Source organism: Acomys minous, assembly GCF_964271855.1.
Source record: "Acomys minous genome assembly, chromosome: 4".
Classification (NCBI taxonomy): domain Eukaryota; kingdom Metazoa; phylum Chordata; class Mammalia; order Rodentia; family Muridae; genus Acomys; species Acomys minous.
Window position 1 is genome coordinate 8802058 of NC_140486.1, and position 27734 is coordinate 8829791.

General features: G+C 47.6%; 1 protein-coding gene across 1 annotated transcript in view; it reads right to left on the reverse strand.

The window, feature by feature from the left end:
* Window positions 1-6511: 6511 nt before the first annotated feature.
* PARD6G (par-6 family cell polarity regulator gamma) overlaps window positions 6512-27734 on the reverse strand; it is a 62821-nt gene continuing 41598 nt past the window's right edge. Inside the window, exon 3 of the mRNA XM_084779564.1 lies at window positions 6512-9162. Coding sequence (XP_084635690.1) covers window positions 8309-9162 — 854 coding nt within the window. The 3' untranslated portion in view covers window positions 6512-8308. The remainder of the gene's footprint in view (window positions 9163-27734) is intronic.

Below are 27734 nucleotides of genomic sequence, written 5' to 3' on the forward strand. Positions count from 1 at the left end.
CTGTCTCTTGCTGTGATGACAAGTCATTTTTCCATTCAAAGGTAAGACAAATCTTTAGTGCCTTTAGAATAAACTGAGAACAGTGAGAATGCTTCCTTCCTAGGAAGGAAGGACCATGACACACCCACAGGGTCCCTGCTGTTGCGTGTAGACACAGCTTGAGGTGGAGTGTGGGTTTCAGGCAGAAGATGACGGGCAGACCAGGAGCTCTGTGGGTCAGATAGCTTGGGGTAGATGTATTAGAGTTGCAGAAATGGACTTTCCTCTGGCCTCGGTAGGTGTTCAGGTGAAGGGGATGTTGGACTGATGAATCTTCACAGTCTTCTGGATGCCAAATCATGTTTTTTCCCCATGATAGGAAATAATGTAAAGCACTAGAACTGGTAATGGGGACCAGCCAGCTCTGGTCAGAATCATCCCTCGGGTGATGCGCAGCAAGCAATGGGGATGGCGCACTTTCAGAGTATGAGGGTGTGACAGTCTCTGGGAAGCACTGCAGTGTTGCTGTATAACATTTTAAAATGCAGTACTTGCATGCGATTGCTCTAATGTGCATTTTATAGGCAGCTGTCTCTGATTATTGGTGTACTCTTGTAAACTCAGAGCTTGTTCGACTTATCTTTTTAATTATTTTCAGAGTGTCTATTTTTAATTAAAAGTTGTTAAACCACTGAAAACAGAACTGTTCAATTCTTGTAACATTAAAGCACTGCTGAGTCAAGCAGGGTGGCGAATACTTGTAGTCCAAGCTACTCCAGAAGGAGAGAGGCTTTGTGTGCCTGACTGATGTGTTACTGCACTATGTGTTCCCTCCCCTGTAAGCCTCACTGTATCCTTTCATGCAGATATTACTCTGCAACTTGTGTTTTACAGAGAAGAAGCCAAGGTTCATGTAAGCAATCAGTAGTCCAGTCTGTTCAGGATTTGAGTTACTTCCTGGATTTGTGCTAAAACTCGAACATCAAATGGGGACAAGTTTGTCATTCTCTTAAGCTTGGGTTAATTTGCCCAAGGTTGGACATGAAGCCACAGAAGTCTTCAGGCTTCTGTGTAGCTCCTTAAATATCAAGTATACAGAACATCCTGAGGTGAGACATCTTTCTGGGGATACGAACCATCTGGAGATCATTCTAGAATACTTACTGTGTGCTAGGCACCACTCTAAATCTAGGTACCCATAATTAATGAGCAATGAAAGGATGGCCAGTCATCACGAAGGCAGTCCCAGGCCAACTTTACTACTTAAAAGTAGAGCTCCCAGCAGTGAAATGCTGGAAATGCCCCATTGCTCCCAGCCCATGCCCACTTGACCTTCTTATTACTGGTCACTATACCTGTGATTCTCTGGCAGGACATGACTGTTGGCCTGTGCTACTCATGTTAATGCCTACCTTCACGACCAGCCTCAGAACTATTTAGTTCCTGAAAACTGCCAGTATTATTCTGTCTTTAATATTACTTAAACTACAAGATTAAACATCTACAGGTGCTAAAGGATCTAGTTTGAAAAATGAAGTGTTTTTTTAAAAAGATTTTTTATTATGTATACAGTGTGCATCAGATCAGTATAGATGGTTGTTGAGCCACCATGTAGTTGCTGGGAGTTGAACTCGGGACCTCTGGAAGGGCAGCCAGTACTCTTAATGGCTGAGCCATCTCTCCAGCTTCTTGTTTTGTTTTTCTTTTTTTAGAGAGAGTTTTTCTGTGTGTAGCTCTGACTGATCTGGAACTTACTCTATAGATCAGGCTAGCTGTGAATTCACAGAGATCTTCCTGCCTCTTGGCCCTGAGTGTTGGGATTAAAGGCATGCATCACTATTGCCCAGAGATTTTTTTTTTTTAAAAAACAAGGTCTTTCTGAATAGCCAGGCTAGCCTTAGACTCAGAGATTCTGGTGATTGCTGGAATTGTGGACTTGGACCACCACAACAGCTTATAAGAGGTCATTTTTAAAAGAAGACATTTTGCTCTGAAGATAATTTTTACCTATTTTTAAAAGCTTAAATTTATACGTTACGTTATATGTGTCTTCTCCCTCCAAGTCGTCTCCCAGTATCTGTTGTTTTGTTATTTTAACCACTCTGACTGGGGTGAGATGAGATTTTAGAGTTCTTTTAGTTTGCATCTCCCCAGTTGCTAAGGATGGTGAACACATTTTGAGGTGTTTTCCTAGCCATTTTAATTTCTTCTGTTTAGAATTCTGTTTGGATCCATGGCCCCCCCTCTTTTTTTTTTTTTTTTTTTTTTTTGGTTCAAGACAGGGTTTCTCTGTGTAGCCCTGGCTTTCTTGGAGCTCAGCTCTGTAGACCACGTTGGCTTTCAACTCACAGATCTGCCTGCTTCTGCTTCCCAAGTTCTGGGATTAAAGGTGTGTGCCACTGTCACCTGGTCCATAAACCATTTGTTAATTGGGTTATTTGTTTTATTGACTCTGTGTGTGTGTGTGTGTGTGTGTGTATTCTGGGTATTAATCATCTGGCAGATGTACAGCTGCCAAAGACTTCTTTCCTACTCTGTGGGTTTCTTCTTCAATAAATAGATAATTTCCTTAGCTGTACAGAAACCCACTTGTCAATTGCTGGTTGTAATTCCTGGGCATAATGGAGCCGTATTAAAAAATCCTCTTCTATACCTATATTTTGTAGTTGCTGCCTTTGTTTTCTAGCAGTTTAGCATCTCAGGTTTAAAGTTGAAGCCTTTGATCCACTTGGAGTTAATTTTTGTGCAAGATGACATGGATCTAATCACATATATATGAATATATGTATGTGTAGATATATAAATAAATGTAATATAATTATATGGATATATATGTGGATATATACATATATATGAATGTGTGTATAAATGTGCATTATTGACAAATACCAGATGAGTACATATACTCATGTTTTGGCATTTTATTTTATCTCATTGGTGTCATGTCTGTTCTTGTGCCATTATCATACTGTTTTTATTACTACAGCTCTAATATATGTTGAAATCTGGAATGGGAATCTCTCCAGCATTGTTTTTGCTCAGGATTGCTTTGGCTGTCTGGGCTCTTTCCTGGTTTCATATGAAGTTTAGGATTCTTTTCCTATTTTTGTGAAGAAGGCTGGTGAGTATTTTGACTGGGATTTCATTAAGCCTGTTAATATAAAAATATGCCCAAAAAATCTTATCAAATTTAGAAAAACTGAAATAATTCCATGTATTTTATCAAATTGTCATGAATAAAACTTAACATTGAGAGCAAAATGTTTCTAGTAAGCACCGAAACTCAGGGAGGTTAAACAACCCATTACTAAATGATGAATGAGCCAAAGAAGAAATCAAGAAAGAAGTGAAAACTTCTAGTACTAAATGAAAATAGACACACAACAAAACCTTTGGGACAGATTAAAAGGAGTTCTAAGAGGGAGAGTTGTAGCTTGACGTGCCTATGTTAAAAGAGCAGAAAGAGCACAAATAATGTTGCAACTAAAGAAATTGGAAAACTAGGTGGATGTGGTGCCACATGTCTTTAATCCCACCACTTAAGAGGCAGAAGCAGGTGAATCCTGTTACAGAGACCAGCCAGTTATACATAGTGAGTTCCAGGAGAGCCAGGACTACATAGATCGTATCTCAAACAAAGATACAAAATTAGGAAAAACAAGAACAAACCTAAATTGAGTAGATGGAAAGAAAGAAAAGTCAGAGCAGAAATTAATGAAATAGAAGTACCAAACAAACAAAAACAAAATCATTGAATGAAAGTGCTGTTTCTTTGAGAAAATAAGTTATATAGACAGACTCTTGGCCCAGTTAGCCAAAACAAAGGCACAGTCCAAAGTAACTGACTCAGGAACAAACAAGGAAGCAGTACAGTAGACACCAAAGAAACTCAAAATATTGGAAGATAATACTTTTTTAAAATCTCCATTATATTAGAAAAATCTAAAAGAAATGGACGAATTTCTTGGTTCAAACTACCAAAGTTAAGCCAAGAAGATCAAAAAGCTAAACACACCAAAACAAAGGGATTGGAGTAGCAATTAAAAAAAAGCCTTGTAAGTAAAAGAAGCTCAGGACCAGATGGATTTACAGTAGAGTCCTGACATTTAAAGCCGGTCTATATCAAATCTTTTATTTATTTATTTATTTTGGTTTTTCGAGACAGGGTTTGTCTGTGTAGCCTTGGCTGTCCTGGCCTCACTTTGTAGACCAGGCTGGCCTCAAACTCACAGCGATCCGCCCGCCTCTGCCTCCTGAGTGCTGGGATTAAAGGCGTGCGCCACCACGCCCGGCTATATCAAATTTTTATATCACTAAGAAAGGAAGGAAGGAAGAAGCAGAACCGTCCCAAAATCATCCATAAAACCAGTGTTATTGTACTGTCAAAACCACGTAAAGACAACAAAAGAACAAAGTTACAGACTGATATCTCTGGTATACACAGATGCAAAAATTCTCAATTAAATGCTAGCAAGCTGAAATTGACATATCAGAAAGATCTTCTGTGATCAAGTTGGCATTATTAGCCCAGAAATGCAGGGATAATTAAACATGCTAAAGTCAATAAATATAATAAACCATATAAATAAACCATAAAAGACAAAAGTCATCTCAGCTAAAGTAAGACTTTAACAAGGTCCAAAATGCTCTCATGATAAAAGTCCTAGAAGAGTAGGCCTGGAGGGGCTGCACCTCAACATAATACAAGCTGTCAGGCCCACAGCTAGCATTATCCTAAATACAGAAAACATTAAGGCAATCCCATTAAAGACAGGGATGAGACAGGGCTGTCCACTATTGCCACAGTGCTCAAAAGCCTGGCTGGAGCAATATGGCCGTTAAAAAGAGGCAGATAGGGAAAGAAGGGACATGATTCCTATGTGCAGATACACATAAGAGATTTCAAAATTCTACCGGAAAACTTCCACAGAGTCCTAGCAAAGTGGCAGGATACAAAATCACCTTAGAAAAATATGTAGAAATAGCATTTTTGTGTACTAAACAAGAAATCTGCTGAGAAAGAGCCCATGAGGATACTTCAATTTTGGTTTTGACAGTAGAATAACACTGGTTTTATGGATGATTTTGGGACGGTTCTGCTTCTTCCTTCCTTCCTTTCTTAGTGATGTAAAAATTTGTGCCCCAAACAAATGGGCACACTTGCATTCACAGCATTTTCCAACACAGTAAAATGTCTTGGAATAAACCTAATGTAGGAGAGGGGAAGACCTTTACAATAGAAATACCAAGTTTCTGAAGATACAAAAAATTGAAAGCCCATGTTCACAAAACAGAATTAATGTGAAAACCATTCTCTCTCTTTTTTTTTTTTTCTTGAGACAGGGTTTCTCTGTGTAACAGCCAAGTCTCTCCTAGACTCACTCTGTAGGCCAGGCTGGCCTCAAAGTCAGAGATCTGCTTGCTGCTTGCCTCTGCCTCCCTAGTGCTGGGATTAAAGGTGCACGCCACACCCAGCATAACAGTAAATCTTAAATAGCAAACTCTACGAATGATGTCTGTGAATGGAGTGGAGATAATTGTGAGCAAGTGGTCAGGACTGTACAGTAGTCCTTAGAAGAAAGTAACTGGGCAGGGGGGCAGGCTCTATCCATTCTGATAATTGAAGTTGCAAAACTCAACAACTTCAGAGACTATCAAGTGCTGCATGGGCCTGGCAACCCATTGAGGTAGACTGCTAGCATGAGCTGCAGATGCCTGAGTGTTCCCAGGTCTGCGTTGGAAAGGTCATAGTCCGGGGTCACCATGAAGATAATTCCTGTGAAAAATACCCCTATCATTCAGAGCATATGTGTGCTTCCTCTGGGATTACTGGTGCTTGGGGCAGCATCATACTTGGGACTTGAGTAAACCATGAGCACAGAATTACAGTTTTAGTAATGTTAGGACGATGTTGGTGAAAACTGCAAATGAGGGTAAATGCTGGGCAAGTTGTGTAAGGACTAAGGAAAACTTTCCCCCAAAGACTTCATAGGAATATTCTGAATTATCTTTCAATCTGAATGTGGGTCCATTTTTTTTTCATCTGTGAAATAGTAATAGCAATACAGAGAAGTGAAACAATTCTGGCCCATGCTAGGCCTTGACAAATGCCACTTAGTCTTTCCTATGTGGTCAGGTCATTTTGTAACTGCCACCAAAACTCTGCCCTTATTCTGGACACAACTAAACTATCTGTGGAGGGATGAATGAGCCCCACAGGTTCATATATCTGAATGCTTGGTCTCAGTGGAAAAGTATGCAAAGGACTGGGAGGTGTGGCCTTGCTGGTAGTGTGTCACTGGAGGGGAGCTTTGTGCTTTCAAAAGCTCCCACCATTTCTGCCTTTGCTTGTGAGTCAGCTTTAAGTTCTCAGTTGCTGCTCCAGTGCCATGTCTGCCTGCCTGCTGCAGTGCTTTTGGCCTTGATGGTCACAGACTCACCGTCTCAAACTAGAAAAGCCCCACTTTGGTCACAGTGTCTTTTCACAGAAATAGAGTGGTAACTGAGAGGTGTATCAGTAGCACACGCTAACTCAAAAGAAAAAAAGTTTTTATTCTGATATAAAACCAAAAAATTAATATATGACAGATTTTTTTTGAAAGAAGAAATAAAACGGTAGGAGTAGAGTTCTGTTTAGAAAAATACACTCAGACGTCTGTTAAGTGCGTGTAATTCCTCACAGGCAACAGCTCACAGAGGTCAGAGGAAGCCTCTGTGTGTGTTGTGTGTGTGTGTGTTTCCCCTTGAAAAAACTGATTCACATCTGCCAACCAACTTAAGCATGGTAAGAAACGTAGCTTTCCTTCTTGGTAGCACAAACAGTGTGTTCAACACAAGACACCAGGCAGTAGAGTGGCCAAGCATCAGGCCTTTGGTTGTGTCACACACATCCCAGGCTGCTGCAGCAGCGCAGAGGCTGAGGCCCTGGGTGTCTGGATCCTCACTGAGACGTGGTGCAGCTTGCCCTTCTGGTGCCGATTGTGCTCAGCACACAACTGAGAAATGGACACAGGCCGAGGAAACCATCCTCAGCAAAAGCCACTAATGGCCAGCACACAGTTACCCAAGGGAAAAGAACTCTCTTGCTCACGCTCAGTGAATTCTGGACAAAGGACAATGCTGAGATGTGGTTTCCATTTGGCGTTCATGAAGTCAGGACAGTTTTGCCTCTGACCAGCAGGTGGCACTAGACTATAAGGGCAGCAGCTGGAACTCTCCTGGAAGGCTGGGAAGACACTAAGCCTGTTATTTACATCACTTGGTGAGTTTGTTCTCAATGTGATTGATATTCTTTCCCCATCACTGTATCCAATCAGAAAACACAATTCATGTAAAATTCAATTAGGTTAGACATCAATAAGCTTCTAAGAAGGCCAACAAAAAGTGATCTGTCAAAACTATTAAGTTCCACGTGACTTCTTGTAGCTAAAGAGAATTCCTGCACTGACTACTATTCTAGGAACGGGCACTGACATGCTCTAAACTCTTATAAATACCCAGCTGTTTTAAAGACAAAGCTGACATACAACCATCCCTGTTCTGTGGGGCTTCAGAGGGGTGGGACGCCTCTCAGTTTTACTGAAGACATCTTAAAATTGCCCTAGTCAGTCAACCCAAAGACAACACTGGCTTTCAATCCCATATGGCATCCCTGGGCCTCACCTTCTACCCAACAGAGTTGCTGGCCTCCTAAGTCCACTTTAAGAAGCTGGTAGCAGTGACTGCCTGGCCAGCAAGGCAGGGCAGCCCAGGAGTTCTTGCATATAGGCCAGTGGGCTTTCTGAGCTGGTTGTAAACAATGTGAGAACAGATTCTGTGATGGAACCCATCCTTAGAGCCCACTGTCCTGTCACAGCCATACTGGGTCAGTAGAACGCTCAGGCAGCACACAAGATACTTTTACATGAATTAGTCAAAAAAATGCAAATTTTACTACTTTAAAAAAGTTATCTATAAAGCTTCATTTTAAAAACAGGTCTTTAAATTTTTTTGTAAAATACTCTCTGTACTTTAGTGTTTTGTTTCACTTTGCAAAGGCTCTGGATATGCACTGAGGCCTGACCCAGAGTGTGTGCAGTTGTGTATAATTTTAAGTTCTGTGAAAAGTCCTATAAAAATAGTACTCTTGTTCAAAAAGATTAAATAAAGAATCAGGTTGTAGGAATGATGATGAAAAGAAAGAAAAAGATGAAGTACATGATTGTTTTTCTTATTTTAAAATTGACATAAAAGTTTAAAGTATTTCCCTTTAGAGTCACTATGCATCTACATGCTGTTCAGTATTTGCTGCTGCAGTCTGCAGTCTCAGCCTGCCTGAGTGGCTCGCGCCCTAGAGCGTGATGGCTGGCCCATGCTCTTCCACCCCTCCTTGGGGGAGGACCAGGCTGTGTCGGGGGTCTGGTTTCAGGGAGCTGAGAAATCTGTGGATACTGCCATTGCTCTCCCGTCCAGAATTGTGCAGGACCAGGTCCCTGTGCAGCTTGTGGGCAAGGCTGCTGCCATTGGCCCGCGAGAGGCTGCCTGGAAGAACAGCTTGCGTCTTGGGAATGTGTTGAGGTTCTAGAGCCCCCTCAATGACGATGTCAGCTTCCTCATCACTCTCCATCTCTTCAAGGTGGAAATTCGGCAGGACATGAGCCGACAGGCTGTGGTGACTGGTGGTGCTGTCTGTGGAGTGGACAGAGCTGCCGGATGTGCGGCTGCTGCGGACCACATTGTTCCTCTGGTTGGCAGGCTTGACGGTGACAATGAGGTTGTGGCTGTTGGCGATCATCATGTCTGTGACTTGATCCAGTGTCTTTCCAGCTACCTCAATCCCATTCACCTCCAGGACCTCGTCGTTCACAGCCAGGAGCCCTGTGCTCTCTGCAAGACCGCCCGGCACCATGCGGGAAATGAAGATGCCCGGCACTTTCTCTAGCCCATGGGGGGTCACACGCACACTGGTGCCATCTCGAATGTAGAAGCCCAGTGGCTTCTCACAGCCATGTCTGTAGAGCCTTACTCGGCGGTGTGTCTCAGGGAGGATGTCCACGTCAATGATGGATGACACTGGGCGGAAGTCATGCGGCATGCCGATGTTGAGGTGGGTACGCCGACGCAGACCCTCATCCCTCAGGGTCACCAGCACCTTTTTCTTCCTTGACAGAGTGCCTGCTCCAAAGCTGTAATGGTCTGCCTCTTCTGAAACAGTCCAGAGAGAGTAAAGTGAGAGGTGTACATCACACACAGGCAGACAAGAGCACTGGTATCTTTGCAGGGTCAGGAAGTCTGCGTCTGCCGTCCTCAATAAAGGCCAGCTCTTTCTGCTACCTGCCTGGCAACTGCCTCCCCAAGTCTGAATCCTGAAAGAGCTACCATACCTGGGCCTCAATGTACAGAAAACACTGGGGTGACTTGGAATTACCTCACTTCCCAGGGGGCTATCTCCAAACTGACCCACAGGTAATGGAACAAAAGGACTTAGAGCCTTAGCAAAAGAAAGAAGGGTGAAGCATCTGCGAGGCTGGCAAAATAGAAAACATTGGTTAACCCACAGCAGGGCCTGGCTATAGGAAACATCCACAGAGACAGAAGACTGGACTGGGGGACTTCTTAAGCATATGCAACCCAGTCCCTAGCTGATCCCTGCTGTCTCCTCTCCCAGCTGTTAGGGCAGAGGACTGGGTCTGTCTTGGATTAATTCCTAAAAAGACAGACTCTCCGCTCTTCTCTGTATAAGCACCATGGTGTAAGCAGCGCTCAGATCCACCAAAGCGTTTCTCAGGGAATCATTTTTGGCCAGTTTCTGGTCAGTGGCTGATGAGGTGTGACACAACACCGTGCACCAGTAGGGTGACAGGCCGCTGCTCGATCTAGCTAGACAGGCATATGCTGAGTAGCCTGGTCTAAAGCTGTTTGTAGATGATGAAAGGGAGTGGACTGCTGTTTGGGACACTAAAGAGAGCATGTTCTCAGCTTAGAAAAACAGACTGCATTTATTTTTATAATAAGCTTTAAATACGACACGCGAGGCTATACAAAAAAGCACATCTGGACTCAGGTCATAGGCCCATGGCTCGCCTCCCAATAAATAAAGTCTTGTGTTCTGCACACTGATCCTGTGGAGTCTGCACCTCATGGTTGCCTCTGCATGGACCTGCGGTGGTGTGGTGCCTTCCTTTGCCAACAAAAACCCAAGCAGAATACTTTCTCTTCCCAATCCCTGTCTGTTGAAAGGCTGACCATTGCTTAGGCCCATGCCCTTGCAAGCAGGACACTAAGAAGTGGCTCATGCTCTGCCCCTCCATGGCCTTTCAACAGCCCTTGATGCTAATGTTGGCTTCCTTCACTTGCATGACTGTAGAAGACAAAAAACTGATGGAGTAAGAAGAACCAGGCCACAGGGAGGGAAGGCTGGATAAGAGAAAAGAAAAAGAGAACCAGCTGGAAACAGTCCTGAGAGTTGGCAAGACAATTCTCTCAACACCTAGGGAAACGTCTTTCTTCCTGGAACAAGGCTGTGGGGAAGTCCAAAAGCTAAACATGAATTAGAAATGTGAAGCCAGGAAGGCTAGAGCTGAGGGCAGGGACAACGTGTAGGTTGCAAAGCTCAACAAAGAGAAGCCCCACTGCAGCTGCCTCCTTTCTGAGCCAGATAATCTACATCTGGTAGTGTGTTGATGGCCACATGCAAGAAAAAGCAGTTGCCTACTCAGTACAGGGCTGGGAGGAAAAGGCTCCTCAGCCCCACAGCGCCACCTGGCCAGGCTTTGCTCTCACACATGGAATGTGCTTTAAATGTCTCACCGGAAACCTAATTAAATGGATACGTTTTATCTGTCTTTTGAAAAAGCATTATGTGTTTGAAGGTGGGATTTTTGCCTCTCCTGTAATGTGGGGCCTGGGGCACCAATGCACCGTCCCTCTTCCATTAGAGAGCCTGTAATTATAAGAGGTAAGACGCAGTAAGCCAGGTTGCCTACCTTTTGGCTTTTATGGTGTTGGCTAGCCCCTAATGTCCAGTCCTTGCTTCTCTAGCCCTGACCCTGTATTTCCAGCTCCAATGTTTATTTAATTATGCACCAGGAGACGTGTCAGTAGAGCTAGAGGTTCTGTCTGACAAGGCAGCTTTTCCCTCATGTTGACCCACAGAATCATCTCACTTTTCAAGGTAAGACACTGGTCCACAGAAACAGTGAAAGGGAACGTATGGGGCCATGCTCCGCTGCACGACCTCTGTTGCAGTTCCTAAGACTGTGATAGCACATGTGAGGTATGTGCACCCAACGCATGTGAAGGGCTTGGGGTAGGGAGCAGCTCTGAACATAGCATCTGACGAGCTTAGGCACATCCACGGTGGTACGGCTGTAGATCATACATCTGAGGGTAGCTAGCCTGGAGCTGGTGCTCCTGACAATGTTTATGGAGTGGGCAGATGCTGTGTGGAACCCCAAGAAGGGCAATGTTTAGCTGGGTAGCAGAATGCCTCACTGCTGTCTCTAACGTCCAGGAGTCCTTGGAAGAGGCTCTGCCAAGGATAGAGCAGGTGCCACTATGGCTGCCCAGCTTGTCCACACTGACCTCCCTCAGGTCAGTTCTGGGAACAACTCCCACGGTGGATGGTGGCCTGTTTCAGATGCCCTCCTGCTGCCGCCTGTGGGGTCTGTGACTGCCGAGGATGTGTGCCTCAGCAGAACAATCACTTGTACTCCATGTGGTCCTTCCTCAGACTGCCCGGTGCACAGACCAGCCAGCAGGCCCAGAGCGCCAATCCAGGCCTAGAGCCAATGAGCGAGGAAGGGCAATGCGCCAGGTTACAGCTTCGCGCTGAGAACCAGGGATTTGGAAAGTCAGAGACTGTCACTGGCACATAGCTGTGTACGGAAAGGGCATGCTGCCTTCCAGACAGGAAGTAAAAGAGTGCAGTGTTCTGGGGGAAACAGGCAGATGCTACATGAGAGGGTATGAGTGTGTGACTCCGGCACTCTGTGAACTCTCGGGGAGATGCGTCCACTGTAGACTTAACCTGGACGGCCTTCCCCAGCGACTGCAGTGGAGGCATCCCATCCCTGCCTGCTCTAGGACACCAACTGCGGGAGCACAGTGAGCTGCAGCCCACAGACTTGCACACAGGATTTTCAGACAGCAACGTGTTTCTATCTCTTTTTAAATATAAACCACCACACATGGACTTTATTTGTAAAAAATCCCAAACTCTCCTAAAAACAAAATTTGTTCTAAAGGAATGCCCCATTCCTAAAATTCCAACCTTGCTTTCTGAAATAAATACCTTTCAAAAGAGCAAAATTGTCATAGTTTGTTCACTAAACAACATGCTAAACTTTCATTTTCTACACCCAAACAACGAAAAGATTTTTCATTTTTTGAGTAGAATATAATGTTGTCTTATTTTCCCTCATGTTTTGTTTCTTTCTTCCTTTTTTTTTTTTTTTAAAACTCCTGTTTCAAGATGTCTTCAATTAGAGGACATAAAAGGAAATGGAAGTTCGACCTTGTAAAACTCTGGCCACTACAGCTCTTCAAAAAAGTTTTTTAAAGAGACATTTTGTTACAGACAATCCCTTATAGCATACATGTATTTGGCAAAGTTAAACTGTTCCTCACCCTGAGCCAAGCCTTTTCCTGGTGAGGAGGAATCTGCCTAAATCCTTCAGAGGCCTCTGGTGCTGTGCTCCTGGGCTCTGGCAAAGGATGGAAGCAGGAAGATGCCCTATCCTCATGTGCTCTTTTCCTTTAGGGATGCAGGGGCTTGCTCTGGGACCAGGGAACCCACAGCTTGGTGTCAGGCTGGGCCTGCTGAGCTCTCTGCATAAAGACCCCTTTTAATTTTTCATTAGGCATTTTGGATGAGGATTGGAATGGGCATCGAAGTCTAATTCAAATTACTGATGTGTATCATGGCTACAGACAAAGCTCAAGGAAAGGTGACTCGCGGATGCCACGTCGAACATCGGGTGGTAGTGAGGTCCCAGCTCTGGCAGCAGGCCACCCACAACCTGCACTACGAAAGCCATTCAGCCAGTCTGTGGCAGCTTGGCAGCCCCAGGCAGCACTCTTCTGTGTGCAGCTGCTGAGGACTACAGAGCCTGGCTCCCAGGGAGACTCACCTGACCACTTCAGCCTCCACTGCCCTGGGACTCTTGGCTACAGCAGACAGAACTCTCTGGAATCACCAACCATCCTGGCCTAGGCCCTGGAGCACCTGCATGTTTGAACAGGCTGTTCCTAAGCAATGCGGAGCTTCAGGCCAGGACCCAGGCTCTGGGCCTGCTGTCTTGGCCTCACCGTGGCTGAGCAGGACCATCTGCCCCACGACCTCAGCTCTCGGCAGAGCTCCATGCTCATGGGGTCACACACTTCTGGGATGCTTTCCAGTGCTTCCTTGCTGTGGACAGTTGTATCTCTGGTATTCCCATTCCCAGAGAAAACAGAAATACAAGGAAACAGTTTCTCATCATCCACCAGAAACAACAGGCAGGCCAGGCAGGTACACTGTGATCTCTACACCCAGCCCGGGGACCTGGCCCCTGAACAGTGGATGACATCAGTTCTGCCTTGTTTATTCTAAGTCTCCCAGAGAGCAGCAGCCTGAACGTGTGTCTGCATGTCCCCTGGACTGGGAATACCAACTATCCACACAGAAGAACAAGCAAGCAAGGGGCTTTGTGTCCCTAGCTATGAGCTCTGAGCATTGATACTCATTCAAGATGACACTGCAGGTGGGGCAGAGAGAGCTACAGCCATGACATGGCTCGCACAAGTTGAGTACCTGTGAGCAGGCTAGGAGGTCCGGCTTGACACAGACTTGGATAGGGGCTTTTGCCATATGTTTGCATATAGAACTCACTCACTGACACTTTAACCAGGAGGCACCAAGGAGCAGGTGTGGGGACATCTTGGGGAATAGGGTGAGGAAACCTGTCTCACCTGTCTTGCCTGAGGTGCTTGGCCCATTCAGGCTAGCCCTATTTTGGAAGGGCTTGTATCTCCCACAACTGCTTGTCCTGTGGCAGTTGTTTTAGATGATATAATTAATTTTGGTTTAAATAAATAAATAAATAAAAACCTTGGAGGAAGGGTCTTGCTGTGTAGCCCTGGGTAGCCTTGAACTCACAGAGATTTGCCAATCTCGCCTCTGAGTGCTAAAATTAAAGGTGTGCGCCCCAAGCACTGTCAGATAAGCGAGTCACACACAAGGTCACATCACAGCACCTGACTCTTAACAATTTGGGACAAAGGCACTGATTTATGTTGGTGTTTGTGTGCATGTGGCTCACACAGTGTAGTGCTATCTCATTAACGCTTAGATGGGGGGCTATCTGTTCAGTGAATATTTCACCTGGAAACACTTTTAAGATTCCAATATATGGGAATTCCTCATTTTTTGAAGCAGGATTTCTCTGTGTAACAGCCCTGGCTGTCTTGGACTCGCTTTGTAGACCAGGCTGCCCTCGAACTCACAGTGATCCGCCTGCCTCTGCCTCTCAGAGTGCTGGGATTACAGGTGTGCACCACGGCACCTGGCTATTCTTTAACCCACCCTGTTGTCAGACACTTGGTTAAATTTCAGTTTGCCCTAACAGTGATGATGAAGCAGGGGCCACTGTCTGTGTATGTTACTGAGTGTGGCCTGAAGACCAGTCCCTGTTACAAGTCTCCTTGTGGATAGTATAAGTAACACATCTTAGCTATTTGAGGTTATGCTGGGCCCTATACAGCCTAATTCAACCATAGAAGCAAATTCAAGAGAACGTCACCAATACTAAGGGCAATCTGGAGTTATGAGTCAACCTGGTATGTGCTTGTAGCATAGCAAATGGCCTCAGCACAGCAGAGGTAGCTGGCCTGGCTCCTAAGAGGGCTGCTAGCTTAAAAGCGAATGGTTTTGAGAAATGAGAAGAAAGGAAAGCAGAATGGAGGAAACAGAAAGACAGGGCATGCCTTTTGTTCCCATAAGGACGTCAGAAGGATGAGACTTGCAAGACTTGAGTTGCTTGGCCAACATGCCTACACACGCGCGTCCCCCAGCCTCAACTTGTCTGTGGGCAGCCCGAGACCAGCCGGCTTCTCTCCCCACATAACTCAAATGTAGACATCCGGGAAACATCTAAAGGGGACACACCACCACACGCAAAACAAGCTGCTGCAAGATCTTATTTCTAGCAACAAAATGAGACATCAATGTTTTTAAAGCCTGTCACAGAAGTTGAAAAGCAAAATGTGCGCTATGTTAAGAAGGAACCGCCCAGATTTCCCGGCAGCTTTTATTTCCCCACAACTTTGCCTTCCTTCTACTTTCCATTCAATCCCTAACCCCTCAGGCATCTGAGGATAGGGGTGCAGAAAGGCACATTATGGAATTCCCTTGTGCGGGCAGCCTTGAACACCAGTCACAGGGCAGGGCTAGTGAGCACCAGCACACAGACCCTGCCATTTCAGAGCTGCATGCAGTACAATGCTCAGGCCAAGGGTTGCTTTCACATGCGTTCTGGAGTACGAAAAACAAACAGTGATGCAGGTTCACTGTTGTGGGCCAGGATGTGGACTACCCCTAGTGTCATAGACAGACAACCACCTCCAGCCCTGCTGGACTCTGCCACCAAGCTCGGGATTGTGGGAAGACATGAGTGATCTACTGCTGTGGCTGCTTTTCCAGGGCAGTGTCCAGTCAAACAGTAAGGGTTTCAAGGAGTGGCCTGCTGTGTACAGTGGTTCATACCAGTAGCCTGAACCACACCAAGAGGCTGAGACAGGATCAAGCGGTAGAGCACTTGCCTAGCAAGCTCAAGGCACTGGGTTCAGTCCTCAGCTCTGGGTTGGGGGTGACAAGCATCCAAGGCCACCTGCCTTTAAAAAGAAAACAAAACAACACAGACCAAAAAAGTGACTCAAAGCCAGGGCAGACTGGGAGGAAATGGTGGCTCTGTGGTAGAAGGTTGGTGGCTCACCAAGCTGAAAACATTGAACCAGCTGACTCAGCACCACAGGTGCCCGCTCATCCTGAGAACTGCTCTTCTGAGGAGCCTCTGGAGTAGGGCTGTCTCTCCAGGAAGACATGCCTGGGTTTTTCCTGAAGCTGGCTGGTTTTGTTCAGTGCTCCTCCACAGGATAGTGAAAACAGGAGGTCATACTCAGGGTACATGCATTTCGGTCCTCCTGTCTCCTTGGGAAGGAGGCTCATCCATGCTATACAGTGTGTGATGCTAAGTACCAGAAGACAGGCTATGGCAAGAAAGGTCTTGCCCACCTTGTGTCCTGTCACAGCAGTATGTGCTGACAAGGGTCCTTGCAGGGTTCTTTAGGGTCTGTGATGACCCCATAGTGGGGACAACACCATACTCCCTTGCACATTATACTCTGCCACTGAGCTGCAGATTAATGTTTTAAGAAGCGGGTAGACTGTTCCCCACTGTGGCTGCAACATTCTTCAAGGGGAGGGAGGGTATGCCATGGCTTCTCCGTCTTCTTGATAGTACTGGTTTTGGTCTGCCTGCTGATAGCACAGTGGGTGTGGAGTGCTTCTGGTTTGCATCTCCCTCATGACCAGTGATGCTCATCTTTCAGGAGCGTGGTGGCAATGTGTATGCTCTGTGGGCAGATGCCTGCTCACTTTCCATTGTTGTTCCTTTTTATCAGTGATATGAATAGTTTTTACATATCCTAGATACAAGTCCCCAGTGGTGGTGCACGACTTTGATCGCAGCACTCGAGGTGGAGGATTTACAAATATTTTCTTTCATTTTCTAACATGTCTTCTCTTTTTCTCAATAGTGTCCTTTGGCATATATCATGTTTTACATTCTGATGTTCAATTTAGATTTCGTGTGTGTGTGTGTGTGTGTTGTATTAAAGAAATCATCTCTAGTGAACTAGCATTCATCATTTTGCTGCCTATCTGTGGATAAAACATACCCGACCACTTCATATACCTGCTACCACAGTTAAAGCAACTGCTGTCACCATGCCTTTCCCAGCACAATGAACCACCTTCAAATCATGAACCAAGATAAACCCTTCCTCCCTTAGAAATGTAAGGGACCACCCAGACTCAAAGCTATGCTTCATCCATTGCTATGTACCAAACACGCAATTGTTGTCCTGGATTATGGAAACAAACATGCAAGCATCACTCTGTGCTTCCCCATCTGCCTTAGGGACCTGGCTCCACTCTGCCAAGTGCTAAGAGAAGTGGCGTGATGTAAAAAATGAATGGATCAGTTTCAGAGATCCAGGGCCACCATGTACACCCATCGGTGCCTCCAACTTCATAGAGACACACTGCACATCAGGAATGGTGCTGCTTTGGGCTGCTGAAAAACCATCTCCCAGGCAGGTAGGAAGATGGAAATGTGCAGAACTCCTGGGGTGGGAAGCACGGCTATGAATGTCACTAAACAACCTGTTTGGAATGGGACACAGCCATGGGGAAGGGCAGCGACATCCCAGAGATGCTCATGTGCAGAAGGGGAAGAAAGCAGAAATAGGTGGGTTATCTGCCCCCATTAAATAAGTTTCTTCAAACGACTCTTTCTTGAAAGTTGCAAAGTAAAAAGAGTACCAAGTGCTGATGATACTTTCTCTGCACAAAGGAAGCATGCCTTGGCGTGAGGGCTCTGGTGGGCTCCTGAAGCTCATGCCACTTGTAACCAGAAGTCAGTGTGCTGTCACACATCTTGAGTCTAGCCCCCACGTTCTCTGCAGATTCAAAAGTCCCAGGTGGTGAGTAAGGCCAATGCTGCATGCTCCTGCTCCTAGGCCCCAGGGGCACAAAGGCCCTCTTGCTTGGTCAAGCCAAGAGCCACTTTCTAGTGTGCTGGAGTCTGCTGGCCTTTAGGAACTGTTTGCTGTGTCCAAGCCCAGTTATCACAAGGATGACTTGAGACCAGGCTACCTATGCTGCCTCTAGCACTTCTCTCTGTACCTGGTACTTTGTGTTTTGTATGGAAGCAAGGTCATGGCCAAACCCTTCCCGGCAGAGCTCCTGACTCTTACACAGGGCGATGCAATGCTAACAGACTAGGAGAAGCTGAACAGGGCCGTGAGCACAAACTTATCTCACCCTCACTAGCCGGGTGAAGTAGGGCACACCCATACAGACGTGTGTGCACATGCCAGATAAGCAACTGCCTATAAGGAAAAGTTAGTTATTTCTTCTTCTTTTTGTTTGTTTTTTGGTTCAGTTTGACCAGACAGTCATGATTTGTCCCTTAAAAAATAATCACGTGATGGCAAGTTGAGTGAGTCTGGTCATCTGTGGAGACATGAACTGTATCTGTGTGAATCCTGGTGGTAACTCCTTTCAGGGGAAATGGGATTATTCCTCACAGCTGCATTTATTGCCATAAAAAAATCTTCCCTGGCTAGCAGTTCCAAGTTACTGGGTAGATAGGACCTGTTTGCTCAGTAATATGTCAGAGCATGGGTTCCTCTGAAGAAAGGAAAAGTTCTCCAGTGTTCTGTCCTTTGGGGGCCTGAACTTCCACAAGGAAGGTGTGAGACGTGTGTCCCTGTAGAGCCCAGGGAGCTGCAGCTGCAACCCTGCCCCCACAAACGCCCAACCCAACCTTATGGTTGTCTTTACCATGGCAATTTGTTAAGACACCTTCTATGGCCCCGGGCCTTCCTCCAGATTGCCCAAGATGAGTCAGCACATGGCCTGTGGTTCTCACAAGGATTGCGAGGGGTGGAGCCTGCCAGATGGCAGATGTTCCCTTTAGGACAGTGCCTGGAGACCTAAGGGTGTCTCCCCATGTGACACACAGTGGTCAGCTGCGTGGTGGAGACAGGTGAGGAGAGAAGGGCAAAGTTGGAACAACAAAAGGAAGTAGGTTTGGGTCTGCTTCAATCTCCTCAAATGTGTGCTCCTTTTCGTGTCCCCTTGAAGGTTGTGCCAGAGGGCCACTGCTCACTCCTCCCAGGAAGGAGGGGTGCAGGTGGCAGGGAAGCAGCATCCTATGAAGCCGTGCTAAGATAATGTGCAGGGCCAGCAGCTGAGGGCCAACCCCAAGGATGCGAGAGAGCCTTGCTGTCCTTCCCAGTCCTTCAGGAGAGCCAGCACAGCACAGCCAGACACTCAAGTGGCAGGGTTCTGAGGTAGCTGTGACAGTCGGAGCACTATTGGGACCTCCCTGGGAGAGGCCAGGAGAGCAGATAAGCTGTGCAAAAGCAAAGGCTGTTTTATAATGCCCGACAACAAAGAGGGCCCTTCAAAAGCCAAAATCTTACAGGGTCAGTCTGTGTGACAGGAAATAGCTGAGAATTAGCCTCTGCAGGTAGGAGGGGAATGCAGACACCAGAGGCTCAATCCTCAGCCAGGAGTCTGCTGGGGATACTGTTCGCACAGGGGCCCACCAGAGCTCGCTCTTCCTTGCATGTTTTCCAGTGGCCAAACTGCTCTCCTGTTCCCTCCTGCCAGAAGGTCTGAAGGCCCGGGAGGGGTCGGCTTGAGTGCCTCTGTTTTCACAGCTGGGGAAGGTGCAGGGCTGCGTGCACATGAGGAGCATCTCTTGTGCAAACTGGAAGAGCTGCCCCACAGGCACTCCACGCTGCGTCCACAGCTGCTTCTGCACAGCTGCCTGCTTCCTGCTAGGCACGAAACTGAGGTTTTGACAGCCCAGCTCCAAGGGCTGAGTGGGCTGAACGTGTCTTCCCTGTTCCCAGCCCTCGCCACTGCAGAGCCATCTGCCTTGGACCCTCTGTTCCCACCCACTGTCCCTGAGAAGCACCTAGCCCTCCTGCTGGCTCCCACTGCCTCTTCCCTTGTTCATTGACAACAGTCCCAACTCACTGATACATGGAGAGGCAGGTTCCCGAACCCTGGAATCATTTTGGGAAGTAGGTGCACTCTCATTTGCAAAAAAAAAAGACAAGAGGTTCCCCCCCTCCCCCAAGACAAGGTTTCTCTGTGTAGCCCTGGCTGTCCCGGAACTCGCTCTGTAGACCAGGCTGGCCTTGAATTCAGAGATCCACCTGCCTCTGCCTCTCAAGTGCTGGGATTAAAGGTGTGTGCCACTCCCCAGGCAAAAGAAGTTTTTAAAACAGTCTTTGCTAGTTAATGCCTGAGGAGCCAGTCTTCCCGTGTCCTGACGCCACCTGAACTCTCAGTGTGGGGCATGACAAGGGTCAGGTTTTTGCAAATAAGTGACAAGTGAGCACAGGGCAGGAAATGCCACACAGGCAGAGGAGGACCACATGTCTGTCTTTCCAACTGCTCTAAAACTGAACATCAGTCCCCTGAAAATTCCCACTGGCAGAGAAGTTTTCCTGAGGGTTCAGGCCAGCAAGGGAGGGAAGAGTGGGAGGTAAGGTGCACACGAGCCTCGGCTCACTGCAACCCACAGCAGCTTTCTCTCCAGATGCCAAGCAGGCCGGGGGTCGCTTTGTCTGCTGTCAGGTTTTCTGCGCGGGGGAATGGCCAGCTGTTTCTGCAGAGGCATTCCTTTGGCTTCAGTGCTCACTGCCTTCCAGACCACAGTTCAGCAAAACCAGTCACAATAGGCCCTTTGTTTCAAAGTGGCTGTAACAGTTTCTATAAAATTCTAATTACTAAAGAAGGGGAAATAGAAATAAGTGAAATGTTCAAGTGAAGTTTAGTCTTTTAGCTGGAGAGTAGATGTAGACAGCCCCCCACCCCCACCCTGGGCACAGAGCCTGGCACACAGGGCAAAACGCGCACACGCGTACTTGCAGATGGTGGTGCAATTATGACTTCAATGGCCACACGTGGAGGTGGGGGAGCTGAAAAGCTCCTAACTTGTGTTTCTTGTGAACTTTATAAATGTTAGTGATCAAATGCCTTCATTTTCCTTAGCCTTTTCTGTTTTTTAAACAAAATGAAGTCAGTATACCTGACATGGATGACATGGGGTGCCAGGCCTCTAACCAGAGGTGGGAGTATCTCGCCTTACCCTTCTAGTCTTAGCGTCCAAGCAAGGAAAGGAAAGAAGATGGATGCAGCGAGCAGTGAATCTCTCTGGGAGTGGGTTGTGGGCTCTACTGTGACTGACTGCCACCAAGCTTACCGGAGTGAGTGGCACAGAGCCACACAAACACTTGTGAATGCTCACAGACCGAATGCGTGCCGACCAAAGAGAACGAGCAAAGACGGCGCTCCACCCACAGCAGTGTTGCCTCAACAGAACCCTGGTGCATGCTGCAATGCGGACAAACCTTGACAAGGACGTGCTGAGTGAAGGAAGACCACGGACTGTAGGGTTCTGTTTATACACAATGTCCAGCACAGGAAAGCCTATACATCTGAAGGTAGACTAGTGGTTTTCAGGAGCCGAGGAAGAGTTAGGGTGACTGTTGATGTGGACTGTCTTTTTGTGGAGGGTGATGAAGATGTTCTAAATTTTACTGCGGCCATGGTGCGTGGCGCTGAGAAGGCACTGACAACCAGCCAGTGGGATACTCTGGACAGGCCAGTGACATGGTGTATGAACTGTGTCTCCAGAAAGCTCTTGCTGGCATGGTGTGCTCTGACCTGTTGCAGTGTCAGATGCCTTTCAGAGATTGAGAGAGCCCAACCTTCGCTTTGCTTTTAGTTCACATGCCTTCCTTTAAACACTAACAAACCGAACCTGAAAGCATCAGCTCTACCCTTCTACCTGCGAGCAGGAGTTGCACATACGCCACTTAGCCTAGGATAGCTGCCTTCCATCCAAGCAGGTCTGTGTCTGCTGTCCCCCAGCATGAGGGAGTTAGAGCGTGGCTCGTGAGCTGGCCTGAGTCCCCAAGGGGACTGCTGCCCAGGGCCTGGCTATCCTCGCTGGGAATTCTAGTCAAACTGAGTGTGGCTGTGCCTTCCTGCTGGGGGCTCTTTATTCTTTCAACTCCCAGTTGCTTCTATTTTGGTTACAATGGCCTTTTAGCAATTTGAGACTGCTGGGCCCAGCTGCACACAGTGCTGCCCAGTCAGGAGGGTGAACCCCAGGCCCTTGCCTGCCTCTGCAGTCGGAACACATGGTTAAGAGAAACAAAAGGAGCTGCTAGCCATTGTCGTGCCAATGACACCTGTGCACACAGGCGCGTTCTTGTCTGGCGCTCTCAGGAATCTGCTAACATTATTTCATTGTGCCAATCACACTCTTATCAGATATTGATGAATATAATCATATCATCTTTGTACAAGGCTTGTAAGCTACACTCTGTTAAGGTAATGCTGAAAGAGTTGGAATTCAGGGCTGGAGAGATGGCTCAGGGGTTAAGAGCACTGGCTGCTCTTCCAGGGGTCCTAAGTCCAATTCCCAGCAACCACATGATGGCTTACAACCATCTGTAATAGGATCCATTGCCTTCTTCTGGTGCACATGAAGACTGTGTACTCATATGCATAATAAATAAATTAATTTTAAAAAAGAGTTGGAATTTAAAATATCCATCCAAGATGGAAGAGATCAGCGCTTCACTCATTCTGGACCTAGCACTTCAGTGACGCCCTGGCAGCTTGGGGACCCGAAGAGTGGTGTCCACTTACCTGCTACCTACAAGGCTTCACTTCACCACATGGCCACCCTCCTCCCATGTAGGGTTTGACATGAGACCATGACACTGGCTCAAAGACTCTCGGCCCCCAATCAGCATTATGCTTAGAACTAATCAGGTGACACAGTGCAGAGGGGCTCAAGCCAAAGGGGTTTGTAGTGACAGCTGGGAAGCTGAAGCCAATGGCTGCAAGGCATGTCTCCTGAGCCATTCTCTCACGCTGTCTGGCTGGATCTGGCAGCAAGGGCCTTCAAGTGGAAGCCAGATGCACACCAAGAACAGAGGTCAGTTCAGCCCTGTGCACAGACATGTGTGAGCGAAGTTCACACCTGCTGTCAGCCTCCTGGCCCAAGTGTGATGTTCATACACGCATTCTTCCTAGCACATATGCAGAAGGGCTGAGTTTGCAGCTCACACTGCGAGTGGGTGACACTGTGCAGAGTCTAGGTTCATAGCCTGGGCATCTCCCAGTCCAAAACTGACTGTTGAGCCCTGACTGATGAGAACGGGCGAGGGCTGGAGTGCAAATGTGTGGCCTTGCTCTTAAGGATTCACCCTCAACAGCCAATTGATCTTCAGAAGTAACAGATTTTAGAGTATTGTAAAGTGATTAAAACTCACAGCACACTGGGTTCCATTGGCCTCCTCATGCAAACCTGGAGTTAAAGGTACCTGAACATCATAGCACCTTGAGGTGCAGTTATTCCAGGTACATAAGCAAACACTCCTTGGTATACACAGTGAGACATGCACGTGCACACACCTAATTCTCACACAACCTCACGCGCATTCACCGTCGGTGTGCACACACAAACCTTTACATATGTGTCTAAACAGCTGCATCTGTGCTCTTTCAGCACAGAAATGTGAGCCTATATTCTTGCATACTTGGTCAGTGTGCATACTTGGACACTAACTCTTGCTGCTGCTCTCAGTCCAGTCACCAGTCACGTGCTGGGAGGATTCTGGCTGCCCTTTGCTTCTATTCCTCCTACTGTAGAAAAAGTAGAACACAATGGTTTGTGACTGTAAGCCCAGCTCTCAGAAGATGGAGGCAGGAGGATTGTTAATTGGAGACCCTATCTTAAAACATCAGAATTAACATTTAAAAACTTACTTTTGGTCCTTGAACCTCCTCAACCAACATCTTTATCCTTCCCGCCTGTGTTGGTTAGCTTTCTGTCAGTTTGATACAAGCTACAGTCACCTGGGACGAGAGGATGCTCAACTGGAGAAATGCCTCCACCAGACTCTCCTCCAGGCCAGTCTGTGGGCCACTTTCTTGATGAATAACTGATGCAGGAGGGCCCAGCCCACTATGGGCAGTGCCACCACTGGCAAGTGGTCCTGGGTTGAATAAATGAGCAAGCTAGGTGAGGCGGTACGCAGTGCTCTCCTGCAGCATCGGCTTCAGCGCCAGCCTCTAGGCTTATACTTGAGCTCCTGCCTCAACTCCCCTTCATGGTGGGCTGTGACTGGGATGGGTCAGCCACAAAACCCCCTTTTACCCCCAAGTTGCTTTTGGTCATGGCCTTATCACAGCAATAGAAAGCAAACGAAGACCTTGGTGGTAGATGCAATCCAAGACATCAACAAGCTTCTTTGCAGAATCCCTCTACTGTCCTTGGGGCAAGTGGGCTTCTCCACAAAGACAGCAGATGGGTCACGCTCAACAATGTGTGGCCCTGCAAGGTCTACATCCTGTTCCTACTCCAGTAAGGTGAGCAGCAGCACCAGGCTCTTGCTTGTGAGGACCAGTCTGGGAGACAAGAGGCTTCACTGGCTTTTAGATTTTTGCTTCAAAATGAATGGAGCTTATGCTTTTCATGACAGAAGGCGTGAGGATGCTACATGTTGTGCAGTGAAATCCACAGGGAGTGAGTGTGAGGAAAACATAAAAATTACTTCAAAGCAGCCTTGGCCCTCCACTCTGGCAGGCTGACTGCAGTGCCAGGGGAGTGTGGAAAGCAGTATAGGCTACCCTAGTCCTTTCCAGCTCGGTGCTGAGAACCAGGTATGCCTACACCCAGCATCTCGGTGGCTGGAAGGTGCCTTCCTGTACCCACACACCTGAGTGACAGTAGCTGACACTCACGAGACCCTTGAGAGACTTCAGTCAATCTTCCCAGACCTGTAGCTAACAAATGAGGAAACTCAGGCACAAGGGAGCCGAGATGACCTGTTTAAGGCCTCGTGGCTACTGAGTGATGCCAGCACCTTTGTAGCTCTGAGGGTGTGAGTCTGGGAAACCCGAGTTGGGTGCTGTTATCAGGTAATCTGCTTAACTAACAGCATGGGGCACCAAGGCTGCAGTTTAATTAGATGTCTAATTACATGACAGGACTTGGTGGGACTGGGGAGGGCAGGGCACACACCCTTGTGCTCCCATCCTGCGGCCTGGCACCTAAGGGTCCTTACTGTGTCGAGTACTCGGGTTTGCACACTGCACCCACATGATGTCTGGGGAATGGGGAGGTGGATGCCAGATTTTGTGCTTCTTCCAACCAGAACGCTCCCAGCTCCTCTTCCTAACAGAGAGGTCAACCGGAAACACGTTACTGAGAGCGAGGTACCTCCTCATGCCAACCTGCCTCCCCAAGTTGCTCTCCTAGGAACTGAGCTACAGCAGCCCATTCTCCACCCCGCCTTTCCATGTGCAGGAAGCACTGGAGGGGTCTTCACCTTTTGACTCTCACTCTGCCTAAGAGTGGTGGCCTCCCACGGTTCCTCAAATATTTGCCACGGAGGAGAGATAAAGGAGACATGGGTCTCGCATTTCTTGTACAGATCCAAGGGAGAGGCAGGCAGGGACTTGGCTAACAGCCCTCCTAAGTTTGCTGGACCCAGCACAGCAGGTAATAGGCCCAGGAGGGGGAGGATAGAATGTATCCCGGCAGTCTGGGATGCTAGGCCATTGCATCCCCTGCAACTCTAAGTAGGAACAGGAAGTGCATGAGAAATAATTCTGTGGCCACTGTATGGCTGCTGGGACCACGCAGCCCTGGCCTGCTCGGTGGGCTGCCTGACCTGATGCTCCCGGGCTGTGGGCAGAAGACAGTCTCCAGGCCATCCACATGTCGTCTCCACCCCAGGGCTGGCTCTGCTGCTCAGCTGTGATTCAGTCTGTATTTATGAGATACTGCAGTGGTTACCAGAGAGCACAACCATAATTGAAAAAACTGAAAATAACTGTTGGCAGAAAAGCCCATATTTAGGGCAAACCTCTTTCAGTAATTCCCAGGGCTTTGTGAAGTCACCAGTCCAGACAGATTTGCAGAAGTCCCACAAAGGAATGAGGAGGATAAGGCCACCAGGCCCCGCCCATCCTCAGCCGTGAGCCTGGATCTCCTCTGATAAGGTGAGACCAAGACAGGCAGGACAGCAGGCGACACCAGCAGACTGCCCACTGTTCTTTCTGGATCCATGGGGCATAGAGGGAAGAATGTCCCTCTTTTTTTTCTCTCCTTCAGGAAGCTTGCTAACTTTTAAGGCCTTCAATCAGAAACCCCTACTGGCTGTCAATTCAGGCCACTCTTGGCTTCACAGCACTCAGGTGGTACTTTGCAACAACTCCCTGTTGGCTCATAGCCCCCTCCCACGAGAGACACTCTAGTGTGTCCTCGAAGAAGACCCTTCACTCTCAGACTCTTCTCTAATCTCTCATCAGACCAGATGTCTCCAAGGATAAGGAGAGTGAAGGAAACCTCAGTGGCCGAAAACTCAGAAATGCTGCTGACAGAGCATGTGGAAAGCGGCAGATTGTGCTATCACACAGTTACAGAACATGGCTTCGCTACCACCCTCACTTGTTAAGTTGTACAGTTCTGTGGCTTGCAGCAATTCGGAGTAGCTCAGTTACCACCACAGTCTAATTCCAGAGGGTTTTCATCACCCCTAAAAGAAACCCAGAACTAAGGGCACCCTCCCTATCCTCGGCTAACCACCCCAGGCGGGGATTTTTCCTGGTTGACAGGCTGTTGCAGAGGGTTTGTTTCTTTGTTTACACAAGTTAGAGCCGGTTTGGTTGTAGACCCAGGGTCTCCCTCCTGTCAGCAGGTAGTGTGCCTTGTGCTTGCCACTTACTATTGTAAAGACCCCAGGCTTCACTTCCTAACTAAGCCTCTTCCTGCTGTTCAAGGAGGTCTTCAGTGCAGGATGACAATCCAGGTCCAGGTGTAGGGATCCATGGGGACAGGTCCTGAGCGGCAGCCTTCAGGGAGGGGCAGCTGCGGCAGGGTTGGGCATAATTGTACGTCTATGTCTTGTGTAGACTGTCATCCAAAGGGCACTGTACAACCCACAGACATTTGGTCCAGTGAAGTTAGGTGGCCTCATTTGCACACATGTCTAGTAGTCTACAATTTGTCAGCCCAGCATCGAGAGGATGTGGAAGGAATGAAGACCCCAGAGCCAGACTCGGGAACGATCCTGGCTAATCACCTGATGCTGTGTGTCTCTAGAAAGTCCCATGGCCTCTCTGGAACTCAGTTTTGTCCTGTGTAAAAGGAGCAACTCCGCTTCTAAGAAAGACTACTTTCTTAGTGGGGGAACCCTGTACTCAAGGAGAATGTAGGTGGGGCTGGCATTGCCAGGAATGTGTCTGAGCCTGCAGGGAGGGGTCCTGGCACCTCTTGAGGAAAGGAGCCCTTGGTACTCTTCGAGTCTGACTCCAACAGAACTCGTCCATGTGCAAGAGGCAGAGCTCATTCCCATCCCTCGGCCCTTGTGCCCAGGACAACAGTCGGTAGCCGTGTGCCCGTTCGCATGAGACAGGATCGCTGAAGCACCGCCACCTATGGGCCTCCCGTGTGTCCAGAGGTTTTATCCCCCCTGTCTTATGCTGGAAAACAACCACACACTATGGGGGTGAGAAATGGCCTTGAAGCATTGCCTGGATAGACATCGAACAACTAAACAGAGTAAAGCCCATGTAGTTTTAGTGTGAGACCTGCCTTGCTGCAGGAAAGAAGGTCTATGAAAGCTTATTCCAAGGATTTCTTTGGCAAACTCAGAGGACCGAGAATAGTAACAAATCTGTTCCCTCCTTGTGCTGCACTGGCCTCCTCCCTAGGACTTACAAAGAAGCTGCGGGGCATGGGACCCTAGCTGGAGCCTGTCAGAGGAAACAGCATCCTCCTGGAAGTGCTGGGGACAGGCACAGGGAGAGCTTCCTTTGTAACCAGCCTGGATGACAGAATGACTCTTTTGCCTAGTGCTCCTGCTGCATGCATCCCTGCAAGTGGGCGACGGACTAAGACCCCTGTCAC